Source organism: Arvicanthis niloticus, chromosome 24 (genome assembly GCF_011762505.2).
Source record: "Arvicanthis niloticus isolate mArvNil1 chromosome 24, mArvNil1.pat.X, whole genome shotgun sequence".
NCBI classification, from domain to species: Eukaryota; Metazoa; Chordata; class Mammalia; order Rodentia; family Muridae; genus Arvicanthis; species Arvicanthis niloticus.
The window spans coordinates 36,086,777-36,104,452 of NC_133432.1; the positions used below are offsets into that span (position 1 = coordinate 36,086,777).

A 17,676-nucleotide genomic window follows, 5' to 3' on the forward strand; every position below is an offset into this window, starting at 1 on the left:
TTCTCTTGTGACAGTGCTATCCTTCACAGGGTTGTATAGTGGATTATATCAGCTAATATGGGCAAAGTCCTCAGGACAGTAAATATTAGCAATCATTGTCTGATGTCAGTGTGGTTAGGTATGAGATGCATGCATATGCATGCACCTGTGGTTGTGTGGCCCTCTGCACTTGTTCCAGGTGAGAAAACAATGATTTTTTTAGACCCCAAGAGCACAGTGTTATTTGTGGGCTTTTTCTAAAGTCAATCTTCTTTTTTTAGTAATCCCTCCTGCACTCCTTGGATCCTGGTTAGATTTGGGGACTTTGTTGTTTTTTTCTCCTTAATTTTTTAAAAAAGATTTTTGGTAGCAGCAACCCCTCCTTCCTCTCTTCCCAGTCCCAGCCTCACAAATCCCTTTCCTGTTACCCTCCCCCTCTTCTCCTCAAGGAAGGCAAAGCCCTTCCTTGGGTATCTTTCTTCAGTCACCAAGTCTTAGTAGGAGTAGATGCAACCCTTCCCTCTGAGGACCTACCAGGAAGTCCAATAGGGGAAAGAGATCCAACGGCAGGCAACGGAACCAGAGACAGTTCCTGCTGCAATTGTTGGGGGACCCTCATGAAGACCACACTGCACATCTGCTATGAATGTGTAGGGGCCCTAGATCTAGCCCCTGCATGTTCTTTGTTTGTTGTCTCAGTCTTTGCCAGGTCCATGGTTCTTGGTTAGTTGACTCTGTACATCTTTTTGTGGTGTCCTTGACCCCTCTGGCTTACTTAATCCTATCCCTAACTCTTCCACAGGTCTCTTTGGGCTTCCCCTGATGTTTGACTGTGGCTCTCTGTATTTCACTAGTTATTTTTTATTAAATCAATGTCTTTCTCTCCCTCTCCCTCCCTCCCTCTGTCTCTGTCTGTCTGTCTTACAACTTTATGTGTGAGCACACATTTTTGTTAAATTTCATCCTCTTTCTTACCCTACCCCTGTCACTCTCAGTTCTTCCCTGCAAATCTCCTTTCCTTATTCATGATTTGTTTACTGTCCTAAAGACTCTTTCTAGTGCCATGTGTGTGACTGTGTGTTTGAAACCATCCATTAGAGCCTGTGGGTCACCAGTCACCAGTGAGTCACAACTGAGTACAATTCTCTCAGCAGTGACTGGCAGGGCCTGTCTATTTCTCCCTGGCACCATAGTCAAGGGATGGCAGGTGTTGAATTTTGGTGGATAGATGTAGTAGAATTTTTTTGAGACATGGTTTCATATCCAAAGCTGGTCCCAAACACCATATGTGGCTTTGAACTTTGTCTTTGAACTTATGATTCCCCTGCCTCTACTCTCTACTCTCTACTCTCTACTCGTCTCTCTGCCAAGAACCTTTGGCCTTACCCATGTGGCACTGTTGTTTACTGAAGTCACACAGAATGTTAGCTCAAAGGGGGTCAAAATATGCCATGGATGACCTTTATGAACTGTCTAGGGTAAGAGAGTACCAAAGTCCAGGTGAGGCAGAGGTGATCCATCTACTGGCTGGATCCCTGATGCCACCCATCTTCCCAGCATATAAGTACTGCAGGCTGGCCACAGTGCAGCAGAGTGGGCAGAAGGGAAGGCCTGCAGAGAATCACACACAGCTGGAGGGAGAACACAGAGGAATAAATTGCTGACAGACAAGCAGGGATGGACCTGTTTTCAGCTCTGTCACTAGAAACCTGGGTCCTCCTGGCAATCATCCTGGTGCTCCTCTACCGGTGAGTGACCCCCAGAGTTCCTCAGGATTGGGGTGATACTCAGACCTCTATTCTGTTATTGGGAGGATCAAAAGGATATGAGAATCGGACTGGACAGATGATGGCTCAGTGATGAAGTACACTGGCTGCTTTTTCAGAGGACTGCAATTTGAACCCCAACATCCACAAGCAGCTCAGAATCATCTGTAACTACAGTTCCAGGGAACTGGACTCCTTCCACAGGCATATCCAGGATGATATTTAAAGTTGGCAGTTTTTAAACCTGGCTAACTCCTAAATAATTGAGACAGAGACCTATTACGTTTATTGACACAGGCTTTAAGCACTATGATTGGCCAGATTCTAACATATTCTAACCCATAAAGCTATCTATATCTTATCCATAGGGTCCATTTTACTTGCAGTGTGACTCTTTTCCTGGCTTGCTCTGCTCCATGTTTGTCCTCATGGTGAGCTCCCTTGGTGACTCCTTCTCAGGCCTGACCTCATGGCGACCTTATTCCTCTACCTGCCTCATGGTTTTTATTCTCCTGGACCCTCACCTGCCTTGTTGCTTACAACTTCTCCTCTGTCCAATAATTTGCTGTTTAGTCTTTTATTAACCAATCAGAGATAAATGGGAAGCATTCTTTACACCACATTGATACAGGAGATTTTTCAATACTTATGACATTGCCCATGTCTGGATTGTCTCGAGGTCTCAGGGTACAGAAACCAGCATATGAACACAGAGAGCACACCTCCTCCAACAGATAGCAGAAGTTGAAATTAACTCTTGCAAATAGTTTTCAAAGTTTCATGTGTTTATTTATTGTGGTTAAGGAAAGCACATGCTACAGTGTGTGTGTGTGTGTGTGTGTGTGTGTGTGTGTGTGTGTGTGTAGGTCAGAAGACAACTTTTGAGAGAGTTCCTGAAGACCAAATTCATTTATCAACATTATTAGCCAATGCCTTTACTTGTGAAGTCATCTTGAAGGCCCAAAATGAAATGACAAACTGAATTAATTTTGCAGTTTTATGTTTTGGCAGTATGGGGGAACAAGGTAGAGCCTACATTTGCTAGGCAAACTCTTTACTTCTGAGCTATTGCCCCAGTGGTAGTAACTTTTATTAAAGTTTACACTGACATTATGCAGATCTTCTGGGCACCCCAACTTGCATCCTTCTTCAACTCCGTATTTGGAGGTTTAGTGTAAAGGTATGGGGTATTCTATACCTGCCTTTGGTTTCTATAATGACACATGCAACACACACACACACACACACACACACACACACACACACACACACACACACACACACACCAGCTTCAGGCACTAAGCTGTACAGATTTTGGGGTATTCTAACCTGACTATGCTGACCTGGCCTACTTTCCAGCCTACTTCCCAACCCTGTTGCCTGTTACCTGTCATTGTAGTGTTGCTCTGGCACTTCCTTCTTCTTTGTGTCCTGATTGCTGGCTCTCCAGGTCCCACCTGAGATCCCCTCCCTCTCTCTGGGCACAGAAGTCCCACCTTTTTCTCTCCTGCCCAGCTATAGGCTGTTGTACCCTTCATTTGACTAATCAGAAGATGGTGGAGAACAATGTATTACAAAATACTGACTCAGAAGATGCTTCGTGATGATGACAATATCAAAGTCTGAACCAGAGCTCTGTAACTGGATTTGTGGGTACAGAAATCAGCAATTGAATGCACAGTGCACAAAAACATCCCCCAATAGTTTAATGATATCACTTAGGCTAGGTATGACCTAACTTAGTTTTGGTTATCCCTAGATCCATGAGAACTCAGCATACATGAATACCTGCAATTGGCTGACATGCAAACTGGCCCCTTACCATTCCCAAAGCTCTCTGGGAACTGGAGGGGGGCGGGAGCCAAGTTGTTGGTTTGTTTCAGTTTTTGATGATAGTCTTGCTTGTGTCTTCTCTTCTCTGTGTGTGTGGCCACAATTCTTTCTGTTTCCCTTTATAGATATGGGACCCATACACATAAACATTTTAAGAAACAAGGAATTCCTGGGCCCAAACCTCTGCCTTTTTTAGGCACTCTGCTGCATTACTACAAGGTGAGTGTTGACTGAGCTTTCAATATGGCTTCTGCTTGTGGTCAATAATACTGTAGTTCTATTAAATTCTCTTTATGTGGAAACCGTTAGACATCAGGCCCTCATACTGTGTGTTCTCTTGATTCCTGACAATGTTCAAGGGCTCCCTGGGACTCTTTTTGCCATATAAAACTTAATAAAATATTTGTATGTGTGTACATTTTTATAGTATGTATATAGGCATTTACATGTATGTCTATATGTGTGTGCAGGGGCATATGCATGTATATGTGCTTGTATATGGATGCTGTGTGTTGTCGGGAGCCGACAGAAAGCGGCTATCATCCTTGCATCCATCTTGAGCCATATACCCTGACCAGAGACTTGATTGCATCAGCCTACAACAGCTGAGCATACTCTGATAACATCTTGCCTTAGATACCCAGGATTTTTCCTTGGATGTGTGAGACTTAAAGGTGTGTGACTTAAGGGCGTGACTTAGAGATCAGATTTAGAGACAAGGCCTAAGGGCATGACTTAAAGGCGTGACTTAGAGGCGTGGCTTAGAAGTGAGACATATAAAAGGCAAGAGGCAGACAGGAGAGAATCAGAACAATTTGGAGTAACAGATTATTAGGCACTCAGAAGTACAACTTGGAACTAGGAATTAGGTTAGAGAGTACAACTTAGAGTACAACTTGGAGTAGGAATTAGGCATTGAGGAAGATGACACTTGGACTAGAGAATTCAGAAGAAATGATTGTTAGGTATTAGGCACTTGGCACTTGGATGAAGAACTTGGAATTAGACATTAGGCACTTAGCAATTGGAGGAAGAAACTTGGAACTTGGAGGCACTAGGGACTAGGAACTAGGGAATAGGAACTCAAGAGTTGGGACTGGGAGAGAAGAGAGACTAAAGAATAAACAGGATTGAATCACACTCTGTCTGGTCTCCATTCCTCTCTTCCGTCCTCACTCTCTCTCTTGCTGAACCCAGACCCACAGACTGGAGCAGCTTGGGGCAGTTCAGGCTCTAACAATTTAGCCCCCAAGGCTTTGGCAGTGTGGGTCCAACATTGACAGAGTGGTCCTAGACATTTTGGCAGCCAAATGTGGGGCAGCTCGGGCTGCAACAGTGTGTGTATATTTTTATAGTATGTATATATTCATTTGCATGTGTGTGAGTGCCCATATGTGTGTGTAGGTGCATATGCATATATTTGTGTGTGTATGAGAAGTTCAGAGGTTGACATAGTGTGTCTTCCTGATTGCTCTGCACTTCAGTTTTTGAGGCAGAGTCTCTCACTTTGACCTGGCTCTCTCTGACTTGACTAGTTTATATAGCCAGCTTGCTCTTGGGGTCCCTTTTCTCTGACTCTTGCAAACTGGTTCTATTACCCCCTGTCATGCATTTACAGAGTCAAATTCTGGTTTTCACAGGGTTCTTCTCCCACTGAAGGATTTCCATAGCTCCCATTGTCACCCCACTATTTACTTATTTTTTGGGGTGAGGGTGTGTATTTGCTGCAGCAGGCATGTGTAGGTCAGAGGTCAGTTTGTGGGAGTCAGTCTGTTTTTGCCCAAGTCTTAGTTTTAGGGATGGAGCTCAGGTTATCAGGCTTGGGGCAAGTTCCTTTTCATTTGAGTCATCTCACTGGGCCTAATGTCAATTTATTGAAATTCACCTTGAGTAAAATGCCTAGATCTCTGTCTCATTCAATCTTAATACTGAGGGTGTGATACTCTGATCTTGTGAGCAATAAAGGAAGAGCTGTTTCTTGCTCAGTGTGGAGTTCGTGAAGGCACTGCTGTAGTTATTTGAAGAAAACCTTGAAGGGGTTTCCAACTTCTAGGACACCAATCTATATTTACTAGATTAAAATTCTCTTTGTATGTGGTCTTATGAGTGACATTATTGTTCTTTTTTTCTGAATATTTCTGAAGCATCAGCTTATCACTGTCTCCCTACCTCACACATTTAAGAGGCTTTTTTTTTTATACTTGAATTCTCTGCTCAATCTTTGACCCCATGGAGATTTTCTATAGTAGTAGACCCAGCAAGTACTATTCATGTTTGGGTTCTTCAGAACTAGAGCATTTACCTTCTTTCTTCGTTTAGGTACTGGGGTCCTGCTTCAGTTGAAAGCTTTTAGGTGTATGTGGGTGTTATGTGTGTTTTTGTGCATGTGTGTGCAGTACCTATGAAGGACAGAAGAGGGCAGCGGATTCCCTGGAGCTTGAGTTAGAGATGGAGGTAAGATGCAGGAAGTGGGTTCAGGGAATGGAACTTTGACCCTCTGCAAGGTCAACCATTGCTCTAGGCTTAGTGACATGGTTTAGGTTCTGGGATTTTTTTGGTGCTGAGGATGAGATCTTACACACGCTAGGCAAACTACTCTACTGTAGCTGCTGAAATGTACCTACAGCCTCCTCTCTTTCTTTAAAGGCAGCAATCTTATGTGTGTGTATGAGTAGCACGTGAGAATACATGAGACAAGATGATGGTTGTCAATCACCTTAGATCCTTACCTACATAATGAGTTTTTTATTTTCTTCTTCTCTTTTAAAGATTTGTTAAAAGCAAAGCCACAAGGGAAAAGATGATTTAACAAGATTATTAGAAAATTGAGAAATGAGAATGTAATGTGCCCTGTAGGTTCTAAGTCTAGGTGACTGTGATTAACCTGCTTTGATACCTGGCCCATGGTCAGTCCCCCAGACAGTCATTCCCAAGCTCACACCTAGAGGGTGAGTGGCAAAGCTTGTGCTGCTGTCTGCTCAGGATATTCTTCTGACAGGATCTGTGCTTACCTTGCACATTCTTTATAATATTTGGGTTCATCATCATCATCATCATCATCATCATCATCATCATAATTAGTGTATGTGTGGAGAGTATGTGTTGTCTGTGTACATGTCTATGTCTGTGAGTCGGTATGCAGAAGCCACAGGAAGGTGTCATGTTTCCTGTTCCCTCATTCTGCACTTTCCCACTGACACATCCTGCTCTTGACACATCAAACATTTCTGAATAATAGCTCTTCTGTGTCAAAGATAATAGGCCTACCTTCATGGGATCTGATGGTTTTGGTGTTCTGGTTATAGAACAGTCAGTACACACAGGACAATAATGAATTTCATGCTATTTCTCTTTTTAGGGTTTATGGAAATTTGACATGGAGTGCTATAGAAAGTATGGAAAAAGATGGGGGTGAGTATTCTGTAACGTTCTATCAAGTTGACCGGTTTTAGGAGGAGGCACCCCAGTTGTGTAAGGATGAGGCCAGGCTGAATTGTAGCCATGTACTTATCTGTGTAATGGTGATATCGCATGTCATTAAGTGCCAGAGTTCAGATGTCTAATTGACATGAAAACATTGTACACAGTGGCTTTTTGACAGGCTTTGATGTTCTATAGACTCAAGTTCCTTTTTATTCCATTAATTATTTATTTGTTCACTTTACAACCTGGTCACTCCATTTCCCACCCCCAATGCCCATCACACAGTCTCCCCCTCCCTCATCCTCTGAGAATCTGGGAGCCCTGGGAATCTTCCCAGGCCTCCGGTTTTATCCAGTGTCCTCTTCTCATTTGTTTTCTCCTCTGAAACGTCCTTTTCTGACATGCAATGCATTGCCTCAGCTCCTTGTGATCTGCTCTGAAAAATGTCTTCTTCCATCTTCTTGCCACACTGGCTCATGTTCGTATAGAAGCCCACATTCCTTCACTTCATTATTGAATTTATTATGTCATTTGACAGGAGGGGGAGGGCATGACTTAGCTAAGGGGTTGGTAAATGGTTCATCCTTAGCATTAAAACAAAACCAGCCTCTGTGCATATAGAGACTTTGTTGTTGTTTATATTTTATTTTAAATTAACTTTTTTTTCCTGGAAGGGGGACACGTGTCCTGGTGCATATTTGTAGGTCAGAAGATAACTTGTGGAAGTTAGTTCTTTATTTCCAGGGGATTGAGCTGAGGTTATCAGTCTTGGTACAGGTGCCTTTATCTGTTGTGCCATCTCCTCAGCCTCTGCCAAGGTTTTTGGTAAAAGTGTGTATCAGATGACAGCTTCTGCCAGTCAGTTCTCTCTTTCCATCACATAGATTTCAGGGACTGAGCTGACATCGTCAGGTGCCTCTACCTTTGGGTATTTTTAAGATTTATATTTTTTCTTTTTCAAGTGAGGTTCCTCTGTGTGTAGCACTGGTTGTCCTGGACTTACTTTGTAATCTAGATTGGCCTTGAACTCACAGAGATCTGTCTGCCTCTGACTCCTGCATACTCCAGAGGTATTGGATATCCCTTTAGCTGGTGTTACAGGTGATTGTGAGCTATCCTATGTAGGTGTTAGTAACAAAACTTGGGTCTTTGGTGAGAGCAGTTTGTGCTTTAACTGTGGTGCCATCTCTCCAGCCCCTCACAATATTTCAAATATGCAAAATCATAGAAAATGGTATAGGCAACTCTCACATATACGGTTCTAGACCTGGCAAATTTCTGCTTGTTATTTCTAAGTGTGATGCCTTTCAGAGCTACTTTATCTTTAATCGACTGATTGTGTATTGAATGACATTACCTATCATTTTACAAAGACTCCATTTTGTCTGTGATCAAAATCCCTAAGCTGAACTGGGAACTCATGTGACTCTGTATCATATAAGCAGAGTAAGGGTCCTGTAGCATTAGGATCAAAGTTTGTGTGTGGCTTTCACATCAGAACTTGGTTCATCAGCTATCTTCACCACACAGGTTGTTTTTTGGTCAAATGCCTATGGTTGCCATCACAGACCCAGAGACGATTAAGAATGTGCTGGTGAAGGAATGCTTTTCTGTTTTCACAAACCGGCGGGTAGGTCATGTTTTTTCATGAATTAATTATTTAATTTATTCACTTTACATCCTTATTGCAGCTCCCCTCTCTTTTTTTCCTCCCAGTTTCATCCTTACTAATTCATCCCCACATAGCCTCTATCCCCTTCTACTCAGAGAAGGGGAAGTCCCCCTTGTATACCACCTTGCCCTGGGATATACAGTAACATCAGGACTAAGTGCATCCTCTTTCAATGAGGCCCAACCAGGAGGTCCAGCTAGGGGGAGGAGATCCAATGGCAGGCAACCGATTCAGAGACAGCCTCAAGTCCAGTTGTTAGGGGACCCACAGAAAGAGCAAGCTGCATATATGCTACAAATATGCAGGAAGCCCAAGTCCAGCTCCTGTAATCATATTGGTTGGTGGTTCAGTCTCTGTGAGTCCCCATGTACCTAGGTTAGTTGACTCTGTATGTCTTCTTTGGGGTCCCCAATCCTTCTGGCTTATTCAATCCTCTCCCTGGCTCATCTACATGACTCTCCAAGTTGTGCCTCATGTTTTGGCTGAGGATCTTTGCATGTGTTTCCATCTATTGCTGGATGAAGCCTCTCAAGGGTCAGTTGTGCTAGGTCTCTTTCTGAAAGCAGAATATCATTTATAGTGTCCCTCATTTTATGGGTCTCACGTTTGGTCAGGCATCACTCGGCCATTCACTCATCTTTATCCCTGCACATCATCTAGCAAGATAGTTATTGGGTGGATGGTTTTGTGTGTGGATTGATGTGGCCCCTCCCTCCTCTGGAAGTCCTGCCTGGCTACAGGAAAATCTCAGGGGTTTGTTTGCTATTGACTCTAGCCAAGCCAGAGCCTTCTAGATTCACAGAGAGACCTTGTCATAAAAATGCCATAGAGTTATAGAGAAAGATGCCTGGTCTCTACATGAGCACACATGGACATGTGCACATGTAGGGCTATGGGGGTCCTGTGTCCACTCCACCACAGGGCACAGCTGATCAGAAAGTCAGCACATGGAAAGTTGACTGCACATACCCCACACTGTCGTTGGGTAGATGTTGGCCTGTAGGGAAGCCTTGGGACCCCACTCTAGGGGTGGGAAAGTACAGCCTGAGTTAGGAGACAGCCAGAACTGGCCCTGGGGGTTCCCAAGCCTGCAAGGAGGCCAGGGCCATCTGGGTCTTAGGCTCTTGGACATCCAGGAGCCACAGGAAGCTGCGGAAGTGCTGAGACAGAGTGAGGGGTCCGCAGGCTGGGTCTACCCTGAGGCTGGGGATAAAAGGGAGCTCTGGCTGCTCCAGTGGGGAGAGTCTTTGGCTTGATGGTTGGCAGCAGGCTTGAGCTTGGGCTTGGTGGCAGCCATGGCTGGGAGCACAGAGAGGCCTCCTACAGGAGATTAGATGGCGGCTCTATAGGCAAAGGCCTTCTCCATGGCTCCCCACAGCGGATCCTGAAGAAAAGAGGCAGTCCACAGTTTTAAGGCATTTATCGTCATGGCTGAAGGTGGATGTGTACCATCATACCACACTCCTCAGGGTGGGCCTAAGGTTAAATACGTTTTGCAGGGAGGAGTGTCTGGGAAGGAAAGCTTATTGGCCAAGCCCTCTAGGCCTTTAGGTAGCTGGTTAAAATAAAGATCTGTCTTGAGCCTGTGTGACCACAGGTCATGTCCTCTACATGTGGAGGGACTTGGGGCATTGCTTTTATGTGATTGATAGCCACAAATCTATTGGGGGGCTGCAACTAGTGACAGAGGCCTTGTGTCTGGGAACAGGTGAAGTGCCTACTGTCTCTTGAGGGTTTCCAAGGCTTCAACCCTTAGCTTAACCAGGGATCAAGCTACATTTCATAGTCCCACATGCACCAGCATTCATGTGTACACACACACACACACACACACACACACACACACACACACACACACAGATAGACAGAGAGACACACAGAGAAACACATATACAGGGAGACAGACAGACACACAGCATATAAAGACATCCTTTTCATATGCTCATGTTATAAATACAGAGCTGGAGAATTTGTCTGACTCAAAATTAACTTTCTATCTTTCTCCAAGCCAAACATCATCTGCACAGGTATAGAGATTGACTAAGTCTTATTCTCATCTTCTCCCCAACCCCTGCACCTAGTTTTCCAACAATAGAGAAATTTCCATTTAAAAGGGTCCCGGAATATAAAGGGTTGAAACCACAATAGGAAGCTGAGTGCACAGCTGATTTCTCATAGATTGTGAGGCATTCTGAGGTTATTTTTTTTGACTCTAGGATTTTGGCCCAGTGGGGATTATGAGCAAAGCTGTCTCTATATCTAAGGATGAGGAATGGAAGAGATATCGAGCCTTGTTGTCCCCCACGTTCACCAGTGGAAAACTCAAGGAGGTGAGTGAAATTCTTTTAACTGCAGCCTGTGTGACTGGGAGTCCCTACCCTAACTGTGGATGCTTTTCTGTTTTGTTTAGATGTTCCCTGTCATTGAACAGTATGGAGACATTTTGGTAAAGTACTTGAGGCAACAGGCAGAGAAAGGCAAGCCTGTTTCTGTGAGAGAGTGAGTGCTGGTCCATCACCATGGTTCTGGGAGAGGAAAGGTACCTGGGGAGCAGCTCACATGGTCCAGCTCCTTGTTCTTGCCCCTTTAGACACTAAATGACATTAGATACAGTTTAAAATGAAGAAATGAGAGAAAGAAATTTGCAGGAGTAGATGGTGGGAAGGCTGGGAAAAGCTTAGTCCATACTAAGGTGGGTTTGCCCATCTCCTGAGAATACAAATGCTTTCCATCTCCCTGATGCATGTATTAAATTCCCACACATCTCTCTCCTCAGAGTGTTAGGTGCCTACAGCATGGATGTGATTACCAGCACGTCATTTGGAGTGAATGTTGATTCCCTCAACAACCCGAAAGATCCTTTTGTGGAGAAAGCCAAGAAGCTCTTAAGATTGGATATTTTTGATCCATTGCTCTTGTCAGTAGGTGAGTGGACAGATCTGCCTTTTGATTATTGCTTTTGTCTGTGGCCATGTTTGTCAGTTCTGTCTTTCTCTTCCTCACTTCCCCCAAACGACCAGCTCTAGTGGTGTGTAGTTCACTTGTCATGTAATTCATCCCCTAAGGCACAGTTCAGTATTTTGAGAAAATTCAAAGACAATGTAGTGTGTTACATCTGCTTTTGAACTTCGTTTTTCTTTGAGACATAGTCTTAGCATGTATGTAGCTCTAGCTGGCCTGGAAATCGCTGTGTAGACCAGGTTGGCCTTGAACTTACAGTGATATCTCTACCTCTGCTTCCTGAGGGCTGGGATTACAGTGTGTACTCCAACATCTAGTTTTATTTTAGAATTCTTTCATTTGTATAAATACAAGTTTGGCCCTCTGTAAGTCCAGAACTCTCCATGGTTGCAATATCATACAGGCATATCTTCTGTCTCGATTCCACCTACCCTAACTCATACTTCCCACATTGCTTAGACACATCAACAAATCTTCCTTCCAATTTCCTGTCTCTTTCTCTGCTTTGGTAACTGCTTGAGTCCATTCAGTGCTGCCTGCTAGGATGCTGACCAATATCATCTTGATCTGATGCAGGCGGTCAGTTCAGAAGAGGGCCGTACCATGTCCTGGATATGGGATTCCACTACCCCCTCATTCCTGGTCCTGACTTAATTTTCACACCCTTTTTCATCATGTTCCTTGAGCCTTGATGCATGGGGGTGCTGATATAGATGGTCCATTTGGGACTCAGTACTCAACAGCCCCTTATTCTCAGTACTTTGATTTCTTAGAAATCAGCATTGACTGAAGGCCTACATGACCCATTAACCAATTTCAATCATAGAGGACTTTGTTCTGCCCATGTTGTAACTTTCAAGCAATCTTGACCTAAGCAACCACCAGTTCCCTTCCTCTGTATCCGAGTGTTCTGGGCATTTCACATGAGTAGGTTCATAGACTGTGGTCTCTGTGAGAGGCCTCTTTCATTTAGCCCACTATTAAATGAACCAGGCATCATTATGTCTTGTGTTTATGAGCAGATCTGTGAGGAACATTGATGTTAATCTCACGTTTGCCATGAATTTCACTGCTAAGAGCCTTCATATAGAAGTTTATGTTTAAATATTTGGTTTTATGTTTTGGGGGTTATATTCAGAATCAGCATTGCTGAGTTAAAAAGTAACTGAAGTTTTAACATATTAAGATACTGAACATACATTGTCTGTAGTAGCTGAGCTTCTTGTACTTATAAATGTCTGCCATAAATGCAGGAGTTAGATGTTTTAATGTATGATTTTAGATCTTCTTCCTCTCTGTCTCTGTCACTGTCTCTGTCTCTCTCTCTCTCTTAATTTTTAGGGTCAGGGTTTTTTTTCATCTTTGGGTATTCCTGAACTGACTCTCTAGACTAGGCTGGTCTTGAACTCACCTAGCTCAACCTGCTCCTGCCTTCTGAGTGCAGGGATGAAAGGCATGCACCACCACTGCCTGGCTAGATATTCTCTCACATAGCTTAACTGCTTCATCATTTTTATAAGATTTATTTTATTTTATTTTCTCTGTATGGGTATTTTGCTTGCATGCATGAAGTGCCTAAAGAGGCCATAATGGGGTCTTGAATCTTTTTGTACTGGAGTTACAGGTGGCTGAGCAACCATGTGGATGCTGGGAATCAAACATGGCTGAGTGCTAACTGGGTGTATATATATACATATATGTATATATATACACATATGTATATATGTATACATACATACACACAGAATATGAATATATATATATATATATATATATATATATATATATATATATATTCATATTCTGGGTACAGTTAACAATGGTGTATTATTTAGGGTTTTAATACTTTCCATGTTAGTTATATTTCCATACACACTTCATGTGTCCCTTTGCTTCTATTCCATCCTTGTTACCTAATATTATCCTAGGTGTCTGCTTTTATGTGTTAGATGATATCTACACTTAGGCCTGTTTACATATTTATTCATATAAGCTAGAATCTGGAAGTGAAGGAGAGTATGTGCTTTTCCATTCTTCCTGCTTTTCGGTCACCTGTCTTTGAGCTTGGGTGTTTTCTTTTTTTGAGACAGGGTTCTCTTGGCTGTTCTTGTGTGTGTGTGTGCACATGTGCATGCCTTGGTGTTTGTGTGACATGTGGAGATCAGAAGACAACTTGCAGCATTTGGTTCTTTCCTTCCACAGAGTGGGATCCAGGGACCAACCTCAGGTTGTTAGGCTTTTCTGCAGGATCCTTTTGTTGTTGAGCCATCTTGATGGCCCCCGTATTTTCTTTCTGAATCCACATGAACTCCAGGAGCAGAGATAAATTTAAGAGTCGGGTTGCAGCTTTGTCTATTCCAAAGCACAGAAAGAGAAGTATAGTGCTGACCCAGTGTGAGCAAGGTCGCAGAGAGAATGGCTTCTGGTTGAGACATTGGTGACTTATTCTAGAGATTGCTTTATGATTTCTTTAAATGAAACTTGCATTTCAATTAAAACTTATTTTTAATTGTTTTCCAGCGCTGTTTCCATTTCTCACCCAAATATATGAAATGTTAAATATCTCCGTGTTCCCTAAGGATTCAATAGCATTTTTCAAAAAATTTGTGGACAGAATGAAAGAAAACCGTCTGGATTCTAAGCAGAAGGTAAAACATGGTTTCATGAGAGATTCACAGTGTGATAACATGTTGGGCTGTGAATAGGTGAGCCATGTGCTAACAGTAGACAGGGAAGGCTAGATTTAGAGAGAAAGAATATTTCTATTTCCTGAGGGAGAAAAAGTTGGATTTTTAAAGAGTTGACTGAGAATAGCTAGGAATTAATCCTTAGTAATAGGAATGAAAACTAGGGTACCGCTCATAATGATTGAAATAAAAAAAAATGGCATGGCATAAGGCCTGAACAAGATCAAGGCTTTCAAAACTTCAGCATACATGGGGAAGGATCTCTCCAAAGTCTGTCCTTTTCTGAGGAACAGTGGCAGTTGATAGCTGTGGAGGGAGGGTGTGGACACAGGTAGGTTTCCCATGAGGCACTGGATGGCCCCACAGCCATGCACATGTGAGCAGGACTAGTTGGACTTGTGGGTAATTAAGAAGAGGGCCTGCACTGTGGAGGAAGAAATGTTACAGATGGTATAAAAGGAATTGGATGGAGGAAATAGTGGGGTGGAGATGACCATGTCTGATTGCGTGCATGTATGGAACTCTCCAATAACAAACAAAAATGATTAAAAAGGGGGAATATTATTTTTCTCTCCTTCAAAAACATTTTCAAAGAGTAAAAGTGATTGTTTAAAATTTTGTCTATTGTAATTGACTGTAAAAGTGGTTGATGTGGAAGCTGGATGCTTCCTGGTTTAGCCACTCCTGCTTTTGCACCTTGATGACTCAAGCATTCCTAGCCACAGTTGTGAATTTAAGGGAGCCACGTTCTCAGAAATGAGAGAATAAAGCGTCTGCACTCCTGGTCCACCTCTGACCTTAGCATTGACCTTCCATTTTTGCAACTTCTCTTTCTGCTTTCAGCACCGAGTGGATTTTCTCCAGCTGATGATGAATGCTCATAATAATTCTAAAGACAAAGAGACTCATAAAGGTAAGCCAGCCCTTCCTGGTCATTGGACAATGAAGCTCTTGGGGAGCCAGTGGTTCACTCAGAATATATGTATGGAGGCTTTTCTAGGTAGAGGGACACCTCTGTCAAGTTGCTGAAAGACAGATGTGGCTATTATCAACATGGAATTTTCTGGATGCACATGGGCAAAAGTTTGCTCCTAACAGGAAGGTTGGCCGTGATGGACATCTCCAGTTGTCTGTTTGTTACCTGGGTGAACATAGGTTCTGTCTGTGTCTTTCCCAGTATGCAGTCTGCCTAGACATCTGTGTCTAAACACACTGTCTTGGGGCATGTACCTAACTGGTGCTGAAGCTCTCTGGGATTCCCTGCTGGACATGTGCTCTCTAGCCTAATCCATGGCAACATTTATTTTTCCTTTGTGTGATATCTAAGTAGCTTCTGGCAAAAGCCCCTTTGTACAAATGCACTAGTCCTCTTCATTCTTTTATGTACTTAAAAATCATTCAGACCTGGGCAGAGAGGCAGAGACAGATCTCTGTGAGTTCAAGGCCAGCCTGGTCTAAGTCATAGATTCCTAGACATGCAGGGCTACACAGAGAAACCCTATCTCGAAACCCCCTAAAAAATCAGTTATAGATTTTTATCTTCTTTGTGTAGTACATGCATGTGCAGAAGTATGTACACATGTGTTCCACGCACCTTCCGAGTCCCCTTCGCCCGCAAAAGAGACACGTGAGGCAGTGTTCGGGTAGTTACTACAACGAGGCTTTATTCTTGTATCAGCAGAAGCAGAAGACCCCAAGCCCAGGAAAGGTACTGCTATATGTACCCTAGAGTGGTGTGTTCACTTCTGATTGGCTGTTCACTCATCACCCCATATTACGCCCCGGGATTGGCAGTGGCTTGGTGTGCTCTTGCCTTTTGCACCTGCACAGTTAGTTGTTTACTTGTGGGAGCACAGGATGCCCGTGCCATCTTGTAATGGCAAATGCTGTCACGCTCACCCCGGCTCCTAACATCTCCCCTAACATTATTAAGATGGAACAGCCTTTTGCCTATCAAGTGCAGCACCAAGTCAGTGAGGGAAAGCAGAGGCCTGATCCCCTGTGCAAAATGAGATATTGTAATGGGTTTCTTCTCTTGTCATTGTGCAATGAGTAATACTTCCCATACCCATCTCAATGACTTTGTCGGGGAGAGGGAGCCTCCTCCCTGGGGCGCCACCAGAAGAGGAGGTTTTTGGCATCAAACCTTTGTGCAATCAGGCATACTTTCGGGAAATCTATCCACACTCGTGGAACATTCCCTGTTGAGTCCCCACTCGCAAACACCTCTAAATATTCAGGTACCACAGTTATTCAGGCAAGGGCTGACTAGACTTAGACCTCTCATTGACCCAGTGCAATGGGCTGAACCCTTGGGGTGCATCGACTGAGGGTCTCAGTCATCAGTTACTTTCTTAGCATAGATAGCCAAATTTCAGGGGAAGATCCTTATTCCAAGGCTATGAGTGCCTGGGCGATAGCGACCTTGTCATGTTTTTGTTGGGCTCTGAGCTTGCAGACCAACCATAACATGAACACTAATCCACAACATAGGGCTGCACCAAACAGGCCTATCCCCACCCTTTCCTTAAAGAAAGAAAAGACAGAAGAAATTCAAGTAGAAAGTCCTTTAATGGAGGGATCCAGGCGGGTGGAGTTGACAAGAATAATTTGTCTGCAAAGTTGTTCAAGAAGGTTACCAAAATTTTCAGACCAATTTCCTGAAAGATATAAGGACAATTTATGTGAGAGATTGGCTGCTTTTATAAATTTTCATATTTTGAACGTTGGTAATACACAAAGCTCCGAATTTCCTTTCACAGCCAATTTATGTCAACTGAAATAAGATATCCAGTCTTTCCTCAACCAAATCTAATCTCTGATTGAGTATCATGATACCTCCTTTCAATTCTGCTGTGGAGGAAGAGTGGGTAGCCATTGCCTGGCTAACTCTTTCTGCCAAATATTGACAAATTCAGTGGTTTGTACTTGGTGAATCATGGCAATAGCTCCAACGGTAGCACCGTCTGCTCTGAGCATAATAGCTGTGACAATGGCTGTCGTTATATCAAAATCTCTCTTCTGTGAAATAAAGTCAAGGTCCCAGACGTCTGAATGGGGATAGGGATCTATTGTGGTATTCTGGCTATTAGGGCCTGCTTATAGACAAGAGCAGACCAGCACTGGGACATAAAGCAAGTTACATTGGTACAAGTATTAAAGGAGTGGTTGGATAAGATGAAAAGAAATGGAGGATACACACAAACTGGAGTGAGGCATTAATTCGCTCGGTATAGTTAAAGGTATAGGAGAAATTCTGTTTAGCAGAAGCGGCGCCTTTTAAGAAGGCAAGGGCATAGGTTTTGGAAAAGCAGATAGGATAGCCCATCTAAATTCACTATATATACTAGGAACC

The 17,676-nt window shown here is 43.3% G+C and overlaps 1 protein-coding gene across 1 annotated transcript in view; it reads left to right on the forward strand.

Annotated features, from left to right (window-relative positions):
- The first annotated feature begins 1,549 nt into the window (after positions 1-1,549).
- Positions 1,550-17,676, forward strand: part of LOC143438118 (cytochrome P450 3A11-like) — a 32,592-nt gene continuing 16,465 nt past the window's right edge. Inside the window, exons 1-9 of the mRNA XM_076923700.1 lie at positions 1,550-1,727; positions 3,704-3,797; positions 6,937-6,989; positions 8,532-8,631; positions 10,890-11,003; positions 11,084-11,172; positions 11,450-11,598; positions 14,155-14,282; positions 15,165-15,234. Of these exons, the coding sequence (XP_076779815.1) occupies positions 1,657-1,727; positions 3,704-3,797; positions 6,937-6,989; positions 8,532-8,631; positions 10,890-11,003; positions 11,084-11,172; positions 11,450-11,598; positions 14,155-14,282; positions 15,165-15,234 (868 nt within the window). The 5' untranslated portion in view covers positions 1,550-1,656. The remainder of the gene's footprint in view (positions 1,728-3,703; positions 3,798-6,936; positions 6,990-8,531; positions 8,632-10,889; positions 11,004-11,083; positions 11,173-11,449; positions 11,599-14,154; positions 14,283-15,164; positions 15,235-17,676) is intronic.